A 17,149-nucleotide genomic window follows, 5' to 3' on the forward strand; every position below is an offset into this window, starting at 1 on the left:
TATTATTGTCACATGTATTAACATAGTGAAAAGTATTGTTTCTTGCACGCTATACAAAGCATACCGTTCATAGAGAAGGAAAGGAGAGTGTTACAGTCATAGCTAGGGTGTAGAGAAAGATCAACTTAATGCGAGGTAGGTCCATTCAAAAGTCTGACGACTTTGCATCGGTATTCACGAAGGAGAGGGGCGTGTTAACCGGGAGTGTCTCGGAGGGAGGTGTTGACCCGTTGGAGAAAATCTCCATTACGAGAGAGGAAGTGTTAGGTTTTTTAGGGAACATTAAAACTGACAAAGCCCCAGGGCCTGATGGCATCTATCCTCGACTGCTCAGGGAGACGAGAGAGGAAATTGCTGGGCCTCTGACGGAAATCTTTGTCGCTTCTTTGGACACGGGTGAGGTCCCTGAGGATTGGAGGATAGCGAATGTGGTCCCGTTGTTTAAGAAGGGTAGCAGGGATAACCCAGGAAATTATAGGCCGGTGAGCTTGACGTCCGTGGTAGGGAAGTTGTTGGAGAGGATTCTTAGAGACAGGATGTATGTGCATTTAGAACGGAACAATCTCATTAGTGACAGACAGCATGGTTTTGTAAGAGGGAGGTCGTGCCTTACAAATTTGGTGGAGTTTTTTGAGGAAGTGACAAAAACGGTTGATGAAGGAAGGGCCGTGGATGTCGTCTATATGGATTTCAGTAAGACATTTGACAAAGTCCCACATGGCAGGTTGGTTAAGAAGGTTAAGGCTCATGGGATACAAGGAGAAGTGGCTCGATGGGTGGAGAACTGGCTTGGCCATAGGAGACAGAGGGTAGTGGTCGAAGGGTCTTTTTCCGGCTGGAGGTCTGTGACCAGTGGTGTTCCGCAGGGCTCTGTACTGGGACCTCTGCTATTTGTGATATATATAAATGATTTGGAAGAAGGTGTAACTGGTGTAATCAGCAAGTTTGCGGATGACACAAAGATGGCTGGAATTGCGGATAGCGAAGAGCATTGTCGGGCAATACAGCAGGATATAGATAGGCTGGAAAATTGGGCGGAGAGGTGGCAGATGGAATTTAATCCGGATAAATGCGAAGTGATGCATTTTGGAAGAAATAATGTAGGGAGGAGTTATGCAATAAATGGCAGAGTCATCAGGAGTATAGAAACACAGAGGGACCTAGGTGTGCAAGTCCACAAATCCTTGAAGGTGGCAACACAGGTGGAGAAGGTGGTGAAGAAGGCATATGGTATGCTTGCCTTTATAGGATGGGGTATAGAGTATAAAAGCTGGAGTCTGATGATGCAGCTGTATAGAATGCTGGTTAGGCCGCATTTGGAGTACTGCGTCCAGTTCTGGTCGCCGCACTACCAGAAGGACGTGGAGGCATTGGAGAGAGTGCAGAGAAGGTTTACCAGGATGTTGCCTGGTATGGAGGGTCTTAGCTATGAGGAGAGATTGGGTAGACTGGGGTTGTTCTCCTTGGAAAGACGGAGAATGAGGGGAGATCTAATAGAGGTATACAAGATTATGAAGGGTATAGATAGGGTGAACAGTGGGAAGCTTTTTCCCAGGTCGGAGGTGACGATCACGAGGGGTCACGGGCTCAAGCTGAGAGGGGCGAATTATAACTCAGACATCAGAGGGACGTTTTTTACACAGAGGGTGGTGGGGGCCTGGAATGCGCTGCCAAGTAGGGTGGTGGAGGCAGGCACGCTGACATCGTTTAAGACTTACCTGGATAGTCACATGAGCAGCCTGGGAATGGAGGGATACAAACGATTGGTCTAGTTGGACCAAGGAGCGGCACAGGCTTGGAGGGCCGAAGGGCCTGTTTCCTGTGCTGTACTGTTCTTTGTTCTTTGTTCTTTGTTCTTGACAGCAGGGAAGAAGCTGTTCTTGAGTCGGTTGGTATGTGACCTCAGACTTTTATATCTTTTTCCCAATAGAAGGTGGTGGAAGAGAGAATGTCCGGGGTGCATGAGGTCCTTAATTAAGCTGGCTGCTTTGCCGAGGCAGCAGGAAGTGTAGACAGAGTCAATGGATGGGAGGCTGGTTTGCGTGATAGATTGGGCTGCACTCACGACCTTTTGTAATTTCTTGCAAACTTGGGCAGAACAGGAGCCATACCAAGCTGAGATACAACCAGAAAGAATGGTTTCTATGGTGCATCTGTAAACGTTGGTGAGAGTTGCCACTGACATGCCAAATAGAGCAGGCTTGAAGGGCCAAATGGTCTCCTTCTTTTCCTATGTTCCTAGGTGAAGTAAAGAATTGAAGAAGAATTCCCTCAGTGCTGGGAATGCAGAACTGATTGCCACGTGGACTAGTTGAAGCAAAGGACACCAACTCAGTTCAGGGAAGGTTTAATACATGTGCAAGGGAGATTGGTATAAAGGGACAGGATGTAAAGAAGTAATTAATGTAGGCGAGGATGTAATGGGATAAAGTGAGAGGGCCTGAGATCCAAGGGACTGCTGTCCTGTGGATCCAGAACTGGTTTGCCCAAAGGACAGTAAGAAGTCTCACAACACCAGGTTAAAGTCCAACAGGTTTATTTGGTAGCAAGTATCATAATCCCCAATCTATCGGCATCTCCACATCATGATTGCCCAAAGGAGGCAGAGAGTGGGTATAGATGGGTCTTTTTCTAAATGGAGGTCGGTCACCAGTGGTGTGCCCCAGGGATCTGTTCTGGGACCCTTGCTGTTTGTCATTTTCATAAATGACCTGGATGAGAAAGTGGAGGGATGGGTTGGTAAGTTTGCCGACGACATGAAGGTTGGTGGGGTTGTAGATAGTCTGGATGGATGTCAGAAGTTATAGAGGGACATAGATAGGATGCAAGACTGGGCGAAGAAGTGGCAGATGGACTTCAACCCAGATAAATGCGTAGTGGTCCATTTTGGCAGGTCAAATGGGATGAAGGAGTACAATATAAAGGGAAAGACTCTTAGTACTGTGGAGGATCAGAAGGACCTTGGGGTCCGGGTCCATAGGACTCTAAAATCGGCCCCTTAGGTGGAGGAGGTGGTTAAGAAGGTGTATGGTGTGCTGGCCTTTATCAATCGAGGGATTGAGTTTAGGAGTCCGGGGATAATGATGCAGCTATATGAGACCCTCGTCAGACCCCACTTGGAGTACTGTGCTCAGTTCTGGTCACCTCATTACAGGAAGGATGTGGAAAAGATTGAAAGGGTGCAGAGGTGATTTACAAGGATGTTGCCTGGATTGAGTGGCATGCCTTATGAGGATAGGCTGAGGGAGCTTGGTCTTTTCTCCTTGGAGAGACGTAGGATGAGAGGAGACCTAATAGAGGTGTATAAGATGTTGAGAGGCATAGATCGGGTGGACTCTCAGAGGCTTTTTCCCAGGGTGGAAATGGCTGCTACGAGAGGACACAGGTTTAAGGTGCTGGGGGGTAGATACAGGGGAAATGTTAGGGGGAAGTTTTTCACAGAGGGTGGTGGGTGAGTGGAATCGGCTGCCGTCAGTGGTGGTGGAGGCAAACTCAATAGGGTCTTTTAAGAGACTCCTGGATGAGTACATGGGACTTAATAGGATGGAGGGTTATAGGTAGGCTTAAAAGGTAGGGATATGTTCGGCACAACTTGTGGGGCCGAAGGGCCTGTTTTGTGCTGTAGTTTTCTATGTTTCTATAAAAACATCAGCTCAGATCAGTTCATGTAAATGGCTTCATTCTGTGATATTCACTCAGTGTAAAAGAACATAAGAACATAAGAAATAGGAGCAGGAGTAGGCCATCTAGCCCCTCGAGCCTGCCCCGCCATTCAATAAGATCATGGCTGATCTGATAGTGGTTTAGTTCCACTTACCCGCCCGCTCCCCATAACCCTTAATGATCAGAAATCTATCTACCTGTGACTTAAACATATTTAACGAGGTAGCCTCCACTGCTTCAATGGGCAGAGAATTCCAGAGATTCACTACCCTCTGAGAAGAAGCTCCTCCTCAACTCTGTTCGAAACTGACTCCCCCTTATTTTGAGGCTGTTTCCTTTCTAAGTGGAAAGAATCTCTCTGCCTCTACCCTATCCAGCCCCTTCGTTATCTTATATGTCTCTATAAGATCTCCCCTCAGCCTTCTAAACTCCAACGAGTACAGGCCCAATCTACTCAATCTCTCCTCATAAGCTAACCCCCTCATCTCCAGTATCAACCTGGTGAACCTTCTCTGTACTCCCTCCAAGGCCAATATATCCTTCCGCAAATAAGGGGACCAAAATTGCACACAGTACTCTAGTTGCGGCCTCACCAGTACCTTGTACAATTGCAGCAAGACCTCCCGGCTTTTATACTCCATCCCCTTCGTGATAAAGGCTAACATTCCATTTGCCTTCTTGATCACCTGCTGCACCTGCAAACTGAGTTTTTGCGATTCATGCACAAGGACCCCCAGGTCCCTCTGCACAGTAGCATGTTGTAATTTTTCACCATTTAAATAATAGTCCATTTTACTATTATTCCTTCCAAAGTGGATAGCCCCACACTTGGAGATTCACGAGATAATAAGATACACTTGTGGAGAAAGAAACAGATTGAGGAATCATAGGTCAAAGAACAAGGCCTTTTGGGCCAAATATTATAAAATAAAAATTTATTTATTAGTCACAACTAAGTCTTACATTAACACTGCAATGAAGTTACTGTGAAAATCCCCAAGTCGCCACACTCCAGTGCCTGTTTAGATACACTGAGGAAGAATTTAGCACGGCCAATGCACCCTAACCAGCATGTCTTTCAGACTGTGGGAGGAAACCGAAGCACCCGGAGGAGACCCACACAGACACAGGGAGAACGTGCAGACTCCACACAGACAGTGACCCAAGCCAGGAATCGAACCTGGGTCCCTAGCGCTGTGAGGCAGTAGCGCTAACCACTGTACCGCCCACAGTTCATATTCCACAAAGACCCTCAGTTATACTCAGAACATTAACATTCCTCCAAAACAACTTAAAATTATCCATTTTCAAAATACTGCAAAAGAGACTGCCTGTAAAAGATCCCAGGGCAATTTGTGGAAGGGGTGTTCAATAAGCACATGAGGGAAAGGGGAACAGAAGGATATGTTGATAGGGTGCGATGGAGCAAGATGAAGACGGGACTTGTGGTGCATGAGATTGACCTGTTGGGCAGAAAGACCCATTTTTATGCTGGATCTGAAGTTGGGATTGTTTTCTTGATGGCAGCGCAAGTTAAGGGATGATTTTAACAGACAGTCAAAATTGAGGAGAGTAGATAGTGAGAAAGGGAAATCACATCGGAGTCAGCAGCCAGAGGGTATGGATTTAAAATAATTGCAAAACCATTCAATTGCGAGAGAGATGTTTTTGCATCATGAGATATTAGGATCTGGAATGCCTGCACTGGGAGCATGTTCAGTAGCAACCTTAAAGAAGAGAATTTAATAAATATTTGAAAAAGACTCTTGGGGGGGAAAAAGCAGCAGAGTGGCACTAATTGCAGAGTTCTTCAAAAACTGACAAAACTTAATGGGCCGAAGACTGCATATCTCTTTTAGAAATGGATAGAAGTGAAGAGTCATCCAGACTCAAAACGTTGGCTCTGTTCTCTCTCCACAGATGCTGTCAATCCTGCTGAGATTTTCCAGTCTTTAATTACCCAAGTAATCCCTTTACCATTTAGACCCTGTCCACCTCCCAACATCCTGCTCAGCCTTTAAGACTCTTCTCTTCCCTATTGGATATCTCCTTATTTGTCTGTGAAATACATTGGAATATTTTCCTCCAGAAATTAAATTGGTTGATGGAAGGACACTGACCAGTAAGTAAGTTAGCAATTCAGTAACATTGGACATGCAACTCAAGAAAGCTGACAGATTTCTCCTTATGCAACCTAGTTATAATTGGACAAGTCCCAGGCTTTTCCCTCAATACCCAGCTTGGCCGATTTTCTTCAAGGTTCAGCAAGCGTCGTTAATACCCATTTTAAATTTGCTATTTATGTTTTTTTCCATTTACACCCTCATGTTAATGATTCTTACTGAGCTTGGCATGATATTTTACCCTTAACGATTTATGTGCTAACTTCAGCCCAATGGTTTATAATATTGGTTGAACTTACCCAACTGAACGGCATCATTAGCAGTGAGTCGACTATTATTGAGATTGAGACATCTCTGGTCTGGCTTCTTCCCCAACCTTTCCATGAACTCAGCGACTTGCTCCCATTTGCTGGAGCTGTTGTCAACGTCTGCGGACTTCAATTCATCTTGATGCAAAAACAGAAATCAATGGGAGGGTCAAACTGATTTTAATGTGAATCGATCCAAGCAGGAGCACTTAAACCGTTCCGCTAATGCACACACATCAGTAAACGTAAAAAGCTGCCAATTAATTTCTGTAGATATTTATGTAGATATGAGAGGAAATTAGAGAGAGAGGGGAGGTACTAACAGCCTCAGTGGATAAATCTGCAGGCCTGGATGAGATGTGTCCCAGGCTGTTGAAGGAGGCAAGGGAGGAGATATTAAGGAGACTGACAGTAATATTCAAATCCTCTATGACCACAGGTGAGGTGCCAGAGGACTGGAGGATGCTAACATTGCACTAAATGAAATCAAACAACTCAAAACATTCATGAGGCTCTTGGGAGCATCAACAACCCCTGTACCGTAACCAACCACAGTCTGTCTCGTGGTTTCCATCAAATCAGGGACGGATCCTGGTTCAATAGAGTGTGCAGGAGGAGATGCCAGGTGCAACATCGGGCATATCTAAAAATGAGATGCTAACACGGATTTAAGGTTTTTAAAGAGATACAGGGGAGATTCAATGGACAGAATATGTTGATTAGAGGCATTGCAGGTATTGGCTTCCAAACATACAGAGAATCTTCTGTCAACACAGTGTTCTTCCAGTTTCAACCACAGGAAAGCTCATTCCTGCCAGGTGATTTTATTTTCATCCTTTTTAAACCATCAAGTCCTCGGATTAGAAAATAGCTATATTTATGGTTACCTGATATATTTGAAACTTTATTTTCTGAATCCAGTGATGTTTTCCGCAGTTTCCATTTTTCTGTGACAGCTTCAATAGAATTGTCAGACCCCTTAAAGAAGCGAGAGACTGGAGACTGTGGCAGTCTGTCTGCGGAGGACTTACTCCTCCAGATCTGGTTCACAATCAAGTCAAAGGGAGACTTTGTACTGAGTTCATTGCGGTGTGGTTTGGAACCTACCAAAAAAATACAATGATGTTAAAGATTCACCACGCTGTCCAAAAACATTTTCTTCTTACACTTCCATTCAACACTCAGGGAAGGACAGGAGGGGAAGATCAGGCAAGCTTGTCAAGTCCCATTCAGTTCAATGTCGTTCACCCTAAATATCTGCACGCATTCAAAGAATGTTTTTGTGGGGATTGGGACTGGAGGTGGGTGTTTCCAATGAGAAAGAATCGAAAGGAAGGATGCACCAGAGAATCAAGTTAAAAGAAGAGGGCATTATCGCACAAGGATGAGAGGTAGATCAGAACAATAAAGAATGACTAAAAGATGAATATGGAGGGAGAAATTACAAGAGAAAGCTCACTAGTGAGATAAAAACAGAGTAACATTTTCAAGAAGTTTCTACATTGCATGTTGGTCGTCGAGAGTGTGAGAATGGGGAATTAATAAAGGAAAATCAGGAAATGGTGAATGAATTGAACAGATATTTTGCATCAGTCTTCACTGTACAGGATACTTTTAAGACTTACCTGGATAGTCACATGAGCAGCCTGGGAATGGAGGGATACAAATGATTGGTCTAGTTGGACCAAGGAGCGGCACAGGCTTGGCGGGCCGAAGGGCCTGTTCTGTGCTGTACTGTTCTATGTTCTAGTTGGACCAAGGAGCAGCACAGGCTTGGAGGGCCGAAGGGCCTGTTCTGTGCTGTACTGTTCTTTGTTCTTTGATACAATCAACATCTAAGAGATAATTGTGAATCAGGGGGTGACTGTCAATCACCAGGAAAACGGTACTGAGAAAGCCATTAGAACTTTTTTTATTGATCCATGGGACTTGGGCATCGCTGGCTGGCCAGCATTTATTGCCCAACCCCAGTTGCCCTTAGAGGACAGTTGAGATTCAACCACATTGCTGTGGCTCTGGAGTCACATGTAGGCCAGACTGGGTAAAGATGGCAGATTTAATTTTCCTGGGAGGTTCACCAGACTGATTCCATAGATGGCAGGATTATTCCACATGGAGAAACTGGAAGAATCTGGGCCTATATTCTCCAGAGTTTTGAAGAATGAGAGGTGATCTCATTGAAACTTACAAACTTCTTAGAGGGCATGACGGGGTAGGTGCAAGAAGGATGTTCCCCTGGCTGAGGAATCTCCTTATACCTCAGACCTTCCAGCCGCGACAGCATCTGATAAATCTCCTCTGAACCCTCTACAGCACAATCACATCTTTCCAAAGACGTGGTGATCAGAACGGCACACTCTACTCCAGTTGTTACTTCAAGAACAAAGAACAGTACAGCACAAGAACAGGCCCTTCGGCCCTCCAAGCCTGTGCCGATCACATTGTCCTCTCGAGACCAACCGCTTATATCCCTCTATTCCCCGTTTGTTCATGTGCCTGTCAAGATAGGTCTTAAATGTGGTTAACGTAACCAACATCTATACAGTTCCAGCATGACCTCCCTGCTCTTATATTCTATGGTAAGTAGTCTCACAACACCAAGTTAAAGTCCAACAGGTTTATTTGGTAGCACGAGCTTTTGGAGCATTGCCCCTTCATCAGGCGAGTGGATATTCTATGCCTCGGCTAATAAAGGCAAGTATTCCATATGCCTTCTGAATCACCTTCTCGACCTGTCCATCAGGGATCTGTGGATATACACTCCAAGCTCCCTCTGATCTTCAGGGTCCTTACATTCATAGTGTAATCCTTTGCCTTGTTAGTCCTCTCCAAGTGCATTACCTCACACCTTTCCAAGTTTAATTCCATTTGTCACTGCTCTGCCCACCTGACCAGTCCATTGATATCCTCCTGCAGTCTACGCTATCCTCCTCACTGTTTACCACCCGAACAATTTCTGTCATCTGTAAACCGTTTAATCATACCCACTAAACTTAAGTTCAAATCATTAATGTACACCACAAAAAGCAAAGACCCCAGCCCCCAAGTTCTGCCGACCCCCCCCCACCCCCCCAACTCTCCCTTTCAGCCAATTTTGGGCCCAATGTGACACTGTCTTGGAACCCATGGGCCCTTATTTTCTTAACCAGCCTGCCATAGAACATAGAACATAGAAAGCCACAGCACAAACAGGCCCTTCGGCCCACAAGTTGCGCTGATCATATCCCTACCTCTAGGCCTATCTATAGCCCTCAATCCCATTAAATCCCATGTACTCATCCAGAAGTCTCTTAAAAGACCCCAACGAGTTTGCCTCCACCACCACCGACGTCAGCCGATTCCACTCACCCACCACCCTCTGAGTGAAAAACTTACCCCTGACATCTCCTCTGTACCTACCCCCCAGCACCTTAAACCTGTGTCCTCTCATAGCAACCATTTCAGCCCTTGGAAATAGCCTCTGAGAGTCTACCCTATCCAGACCTCTCAACATCTTGTAAACCTCTATCAGGTCACCTCTCATCCTTCGTCTCTCCAGGGAGAAGAGACCAAGCTCCCTCAACCTATCCTCATAAGGCATGCCCCCCAATCCAGGCAACATCCTTGTAAATCTCCTCTGCACCCTTTCAATGGCTTCAACATCTTTCCTGTAATGAGGAGACCAGAACTGCGCGCAGTACTCCAAGTGGGGTCTAACCAGGGTCCTATAAAGCTGCAGCATTATCTCCCGACTCCTAAACTCAATCCCTCGATTAATGAAGGCTAGTACGCCGTACGCCTTCTTGACCGCATCCTCCACCTGCGAGGCCGATTTAAGAGTCCTATGGACCCGGACCCCAAGGTCCTTCTGATCCTCTACACTGCTAAGAATGGTACCCTTCATATTATACTGCTGCTTCATCCCATTGGATCTGCCAAAATGGATCACTACACACTTATCCGGGTTGAAGTCCATCTGCCACTTCTCCGCCCAGTCTTGCATTCTATCTATGTCTCGCTGCAACTTCTGACATCCCTCCAAACTATCCACAACACCACCTACCTTGGTGTCGTCAGCAAACTTACCAACCCATCCCTCCACTTCCTCATCCAGGTCATTTATGAAAATGACAAACAGCAAGGGTCCCAGAACAGATCCCTGGGGCACTCCACTGGTCATTGACCTCCATGCAGAGAAAGACCCCTCCACAGCCACTCTCTGCCTTCTGCAGGCAAGCCAGTTCTGGATCCACAAGGCAACAGCCCCTTGGATCCCATGCCCTCTCACTTTCTCAAGAAGTCTTGCATGGGGGACCTTATCGAACGTCTTGCTGAAGTCCATATAGACCACATCCACCGCTCTTCCTTCGTCAATGTGTTTGGTCACATTTTCAAAGAACTCAACCAGGCTCGTAAGGCACGACCTGCCCTTGACAAAGCCGTGCTGACTACTTTTGATCATACTAAACTTCTCTAGATGATCATAAATCCTGTCTCTCAGGATGCTCTCCATCAACTTACCAACCACTGAGGTTAGACTCACCGGTCGGTAATTTCCCGGGCTGTCCCTGTTCCCTTTCTTGAATATAGGGACCACATCTGCAATCCTCCAATCCTCCGGAACCTCTCCCGTCTCCATCGACGATGCAAAGATCATCGCCAAAGGCTCCTCAATCTCCTCCCTCGCCTCCCACAGTAACCTGGGGTACATCCCATCCGGTCCCGGCGACTTACCAACCTTGATGCCATTCAATAGTTCCAACACATCCTCTTTCTTTATGTCCACATGCTCGATCCTTTCTGTCCACCGCAAACCAGCAGTACAACCACCCAGATCCCTTTCCACCGTGAATACCGAGGTAAAGTATTCATTAAGCACCTCCGCCATTTCTAACGGTTCCGCACAAACTTTTCCCCCTTCACCTTTTAAGGGTCCTATGCCTTCACATCTCATCCTTTTACTCTTGACATATTTGTAGAAAGCCTTGGGATTCTCCTTAATCTTACCCGCCAAGGTCTTCTCATGACCCCTTCTCGCTCTCCTAATTTCCTTCTTAAGCTCCTTCCTACATCCCGTATACTCCTCTAAATCCTTAACACCTCCTAGCTCTCTGAACCTTCTGTACGCCTCTCTTTTCTTATTCACCAGGTTCATCACAACCTTCGTGCACCACGGTTCCCGTACCCTACCAACACCCCCCTGTCTCATCGGAACGTTGTCATGCAGAGCTCCAGACAAACATTCCTTGAAAATCCTCCACTTTCCTTCGGTACTTTTCCCCAAGAATGCCTCCTTCCAATTTACCCGTCTAATTTCCTCCCTGATGACACTGTATTTCCCTTTACTCCAGAGAAACACTTTCCTAGCCTGCCTGATCCTATCTCTTTCCAATGCTATCGTGAAGGAGATAGAATTTTGATCGCTATCCCCAAGATGCTCACCCACCGAGAGATCCTCCACCTGTCCAGGTTCATTAGCCAGCACCAGATCAAGTACAGCCTCTCCTCTAGTAGGCTTATCCACATACTGTGTCAGGAAACTCTCCTGGACACACCTAACAAACTCCTCTCCATCCAAACCCCTAGCCCTAGGGATATTCCAATCTATGTTTGGCAAATTAAAATCTCCCATCACGACAACTCTGTTATTCCTACATCTCTCCAGGATCTGTTTCCCCATCTGCTCCTCAACATCTCTGTTACTATTGGGCGGCCTATAGAAAACACCCAGCAAAGTTACCGACCCCTTCCTGTTCCTAACCTCCACCCACAGAGACTCCGTAGTCAATCCCTCCACGGCGTCCACCTTCTCTACAGCCGTGACACTATCCCTGATCAACAGTGCCACTCCCCCCCCTCTCTTGCCTCCCTCCCTGTCCTTCCTGAAACATCTAAAACCTGGCACCTGAAGCACCCAGTCCTGTCCCTGAGACATCCAAGTCTCCGTAATGGCCACCACATCACAGTTCGAAGCAGCAATCCACGCTCTAAGCTCATCCACTTTATTCACTACACTCCTGGCATTAAAATAGACACATCTCAGACCTTCAGCCTGAGCACTTCCCTTCTCCATCACTCGTCTAACCTCCCTCTTACCCTGTCTACATTCCTTATCTATTTGCGAGCTAACCTCCTCGCTCTCAGTCCCCTCATTTCGATTCCCATGAGGGATGTTCTCAGAGGCCTTGCTAAAAGTCTATATAGATCACATCAAATGCATTACCTTCATCAGTACTCCTGGTTATCTCCTCAAAAAGTGTTATTAAATTTAACAATGTGAGGCCATTCAGGATGGAGATGAGGAGAAATGTCTTCAAGGAGGATAGTGAATCTTTAGAATTCTCTATCAGAGCGCTAGAGGCTCGGTAATGAAGAATGTTCAAGATAGATTTCTAGAGTTCCTGATTCATTTGAAAGACTGCAAACGTTTCATGTGTAACAGCAAAACAGTAGTTTGAGTTCCAGGTGTGGTCTCACCAAGGCTCTCCATAATTGCAATTAGGCATATTGAGTCTTACACTCAGATCCTCTTGCAATTAAGGACACAAGATTTGCATTACTAATTGCTTTCTACATCAGCATGTTAGATTTCAGTGACAGCCAAGTCCCTTTCAGCATCAACACTCTAATTTCTCACCATTTCTGTTTTCCCTCCTAAAAGGTTTTTCCCACATAATATTCCACCTGCCATGTTCTTGCTCACTCACTCAGCCTGTCTACATTCCCTTCACCAACAGCTTCTCAAAGGCAATTAGCAATGAGTAACAAAATGCTGACAAAGCAGCATGCACATTCCATGGAAGAATTAAAAAAAACAATTTTACACAGAGGTGTATGAAGTGATTCATTTTGCAAAGAGAATTGACAAGAGACTATATGAACTAAATGGCAGAATTTAAAGTGTTTTTGGGAACAAAGAGACAAGGCAAAGTAGGCCATGGTCCAAGTGTTGGCAAACAGGATTAGTATAGATTGGCATTTGATAGTCAGTATAGACACAGTGGGCCGAAGGGGCTATTGCTGTGCTGTATGACTCTGACACAAAATCCTTGAAGGTGACAGGATGAGTTAACATAGAACATAGAACATAGAAAGCCACAGCACAAACAGGCCCTTCGGCCCACAAGTTGCGCCGATCACATCCCCACCTCTAGGCCTATCTATAGCCCTCAATCCCATTAAATCCCATGTACTCATCCAGAAGTCTCTTAAAAGACCCCAACGAGTTTGCCTCCACCACCACCGACGTCAGCCGATTCCACTCACCCACCACCCTCTGAGTGAAAAACTTACCCCTGACATCTCCTCTGTACCTACCCCCCAGCACCTTAAACCTGTGTCCTCTCGTAGCAACCATTTCAGCCCTTGGAAATAGCCTCTGAGAGTCTACCCTATCCAGACCTCTCAACATCTTGTAAACCTCTATCAGGTCACCTCTCATCCTTCGTCTCTCCAGGGAGAAGAGACCAAGCTCCCTCAACCTATCCTCATAAGGCATGCCCCCCAATCCAGGCAACATCCTTGTAAATCTCCTCTGCACCCTTTCAATGGCTTCAACATCTTTCCTGTCATGAGGTGACCAGAACTGCGCGCAGTACTCCAAGTGGGGTCTAACCAGGGTCCTATAAAGCTGCAGCATTATCTCCCGACTCCTAAACTCAATCCCTCGATTAATGAAGGCCAGTACGCCGTACGCCTTCTTGACCGCAGCCTCCACCTGCGAGGCCGATTTAAGAGTCCTATGGACCCGGACCCCAAGGTCCTTCTGATCCTCTACACTGCTAAGAATGGTACCCTTCATATTATACTGCTGCTTCATCCCATTGGATCTGCCAAAATGGATCACCACACACTTATCCGGGTTGAAGTCCATCTGCCACTTCTCCGCCCAGTCTTGCATTCTATCTATGTCTCGCTGCAACTTCTGACATCCCTCCAAACTATCCACAACACCACCTACCTTGGTGTCGTCAGCAAACTTACCAACCCATCCCTCCACTTCCTCATCCAGGTCATTTATGAAAATGACAAACAGCAAGGGTCCCAGAACAGATCCCTGGGGCACTCCACTGGTCACTGACCTCCATGCAGAGAAAGACCCCTCCACAGCCACTCTCTGCCTTCTGCAGGCAAGCCAGTTCTGGATCCACAAGGCAACAGCCCCTTGGATCCCATGCCCTCTGACTTTCTCAAGAAGTCTTGCATGGGGGACCTTATCGAACGCCTTGCTGAAGTCCATATAGACCACATCCACCGCTCTTCCTTCGTCAATGTGTTTGGTCACATTTTCAAAGAACTCAACCAGGCTCGTAAGGCACGACCTGCCCTTGACAAAGCCGTGCTGACTACTTTTGATCATACTAAACTTCTCTAGATGATCATAAATCCTGTCTCTCAGGATCCTCTCCATCAACTTACCAACCACTGAGGTTAGACTCACCGGTCGGTAATTTCCCGGGCTGTCCCTGTTCCCTTTCTTGAATATAGGGACCACATCTGCAATCCTCCAATCCTCCGGAACCTCTCCCGTCTCCATCGACGATGCAAAGATCATCGCCAAAGGCTCCGCAATCTCCTCCCTCGCCTCCCACAATAACCTGGGGTACATCCCATCCGGTCCCGGCGACTTACCAACCTTGATGCCATTCAATAGTTCCAACACATCCTGTTTCTTTATGTCCACATGCTCGATCCTTTCTGTCCACCGCAAACCAGCAGTACAACCACCCAGATCCCTTTCCACCGTGAATACCGAGGTAAAGTATTCATTAAGCACCTCCGCCATTTCTAACGGTTCCGCACAAACTTTTCCCCCTTCACCTTTTAAGGGTCCTATGCCTTCACATCTCATCCTTTTACTCTTGACATATTTGTAGAAAGCCTTGGGATTCTCCTTAATCTTACCCGCCAAGGCCTTCTCATGATCCCTTCTCGCTCTCCTAATTTCCTTCTTAAGCTCCTTCCTACATCCCGTATACTCCTCTAAATCCTTAACACCTCCTAGCTCCCTGAACCTTCTGTACGCCTCTCTTTTCTTATTCACCAGGTTCATCACAACCTTCGTGCACCACGGTTCCCGTACCCTACCAACACCCCCCTGTCTCATCGGAACGTTGTCATGCAGAGCTCCAGACAAACATTCCTTGAAAATCCTCCACTTTCCTTCGGTACTTTTCCCCAAGAATGCCTCCTTCCAATTTACCCGTCTAATTTCCTCCCTGATGACACTGTATTTCCCTTTACTCCAGAGAAACACTTTCCTAGCCTGCCTGATCCTATCTCTTTCCAATGCTATCGTGAAGGAGATAGAATTATGATCGCTATCCCCAAGATGCTCACCCACCGAGAGATCCTCCACCTGTCCAGGTTCATTAGCCAGCACCAGATCAAGTACAGCCTCTCCTCTAGTAGGCTTATCCACATACTGTGTCAGGAAACTCTCCTGGACACACCTAACAAACTCCTCTCCATCCAAACCCCTAGCCCTAGGGATATACCAATCTATGTTTGGGAAATTAAAATCTCCCATCACGACAACTCTGTTATTCCTACATCTCTCCAGGATCTGTTTCCCCATCTGCTCCTCAACATCTCTGTTACTATTGGGCGGCCTATAGAAAACACCCAGCAACGTTACCGACCCCTTCCTGTTCCTAACCTCCACCCACAGAGACTCCGTAGTCAATCCCTCCACGGCGTCCACCTTCTCTACAGCCGTGACACTATCCCTGATCAACAGTGCCACTCCCCCCCCTCTCTTGCCTCCCTCCCTGTCCTTCCTGAAACATCTAAAACCCGGCACCTGAAGCACCCAGTCCTGTCCCTGAGAAAGTTGAGAAAGCTGTTGTGAAGACACACTGGCTGTTGTGTTTTGTAAATTGAGGAATAGAGTACAAAAGCAATGACACTGCTTAGACCTTATTCGGCACAGGAAGAATGAAGCTTTGGAGAGGAGAGGATTATTCTCCAGGATTCAATGATTCCAGAGTTTTATATACAGTTTACTGACCATTGAATCACCAGGCCTAAGTAATTCTGATCATTTGCAAGAAGAGTTTGATTTCTGGAGAACAATGTTATGATAAAATCACACAGCACATTCAGTCCATCATTACAGGTGCCGGCTGTCTGGCAGAGCTGTAGATTAATCCTGTTCCATTTAGACAATAATCATCAAACAATACCTGCACTCTCCATCCTACGTTCAAGTGCGCGGATCCTGGGCCACACGATTCCTCCCTTAAACCTGAAAAATATTCATTATTTCAGCAATGTAAAGATTTAATAGAAAAGTCTAATGGAATGCAAGATTTAGTAAGAGGGAAGAACTGAGGGAGGTCAATATTAGTAGAGAAATGGTGCTGGGAAAATTGATGGGATTGAAGGTGGATAAATCCCCAGGGCCTGAAAATCTACATCCCAGAGTACTTAAGGAAGTGGTTCTAGAAATAGTGGATGCATTGGTGGTCATCTTCCAAGATTCTATAGACTCTGCAACAGACCCTGCAGATTGGACGGTAGCGAATGTCACTCCAATATTCAAAAAAGGAGGTAGAGAGAAAACAGGGAATTATAGACCAGTATCAAATCCATTATCAAGGACTTTATAGCGGAGCATTTAGAAAGCGGTGGCAGGATCAGACAGAGACAGCATGGATTTATGAAGGGGAAATCATGCTTGACAAATCAGTTGGAATTCTTTGAAGATGTAACCAGTAGAATTGACAAGGGGGAACCAGTAGATGTGGTATATTTGGACTTTCAGAAAGCGTTTAAAAAGTCCCGCACAAGAGATTATCGTGCTAGATTAAAGCACATGGGATTGGAGGAAGTGTATTGAGATGGATAGAAAACTGGTTGGAGAGAGGAAACAAAGAGTAGGAATTAATGGGTGCTTTTCAAATTGGCAGGCAGTAACTAGTAGGGTGCCACAGGGATCGGTTGGGCGAGTGGGCAAATCAATGGCAGATGCAGTATAATTTGCATAGGCGTTTGATAAGGTCCCCCATGGTCGGCTTATGATGAAAGTGAGGAGGTGTGGGATAGAGGGAAAGTTGGCCGATTGGATAGGTAACT

The 17,149-nt window shown here is 46.2% G+C and overlaps 1 protein-coding gene across 6 annotated transcripts in view; it reads right to left on the reverse strand.

The window, feature by feature from the left end:
• The window catches only part of LOC144482556 (leucine-rich repeat-containing protein 31-like), a 120,286-nt gene that overhangs the window by 68,327 nt on the left and 34,810 nt on the right, over nt 1-17,149 (reverse strand). For all 6 annotated transcript variants that reach the window (XM_078201519.1, XM_078201520.1, XM_078201522.1 and 3 more), the window contains exons 2-4: nt 16,258-16,319; nt 6,982-7,197; nt 6,086-6,232 (exon numbers count right to left, since the gene is read on the reverse strand). In XM_078201519.1, coding sequence (XP_078057645.1) covers nt 6,086-6,232; nt 6,982-7,197; nt 16,258-16,270 — 376 coding nt within the window. In that variant the 5' untranslated portion in view covers nt 16,271-16,319. The remainder of the gene's footprint in view (nt 1-6,085; nt 6,233-6,981; nt 7,198-16,257; nt 16,320-17,149) is intronic.

The sequence above is a fragment of the Mustelus asterias genome, chromosome 3, assembly GCF_964213995.1.
Source record: "Mustelus asterias chromosome 3, sMusAst1.hap1.1, whole genome shotgun sequence".
In the NCBI taxonomy this organism is placed as follows: domain Eukaryota; kingdom Metazoa; phylum Chordata; class Chondrichthyes; order Carcharhiniformes; family Triakidae; genus Mustelus; species Mustelus asterias.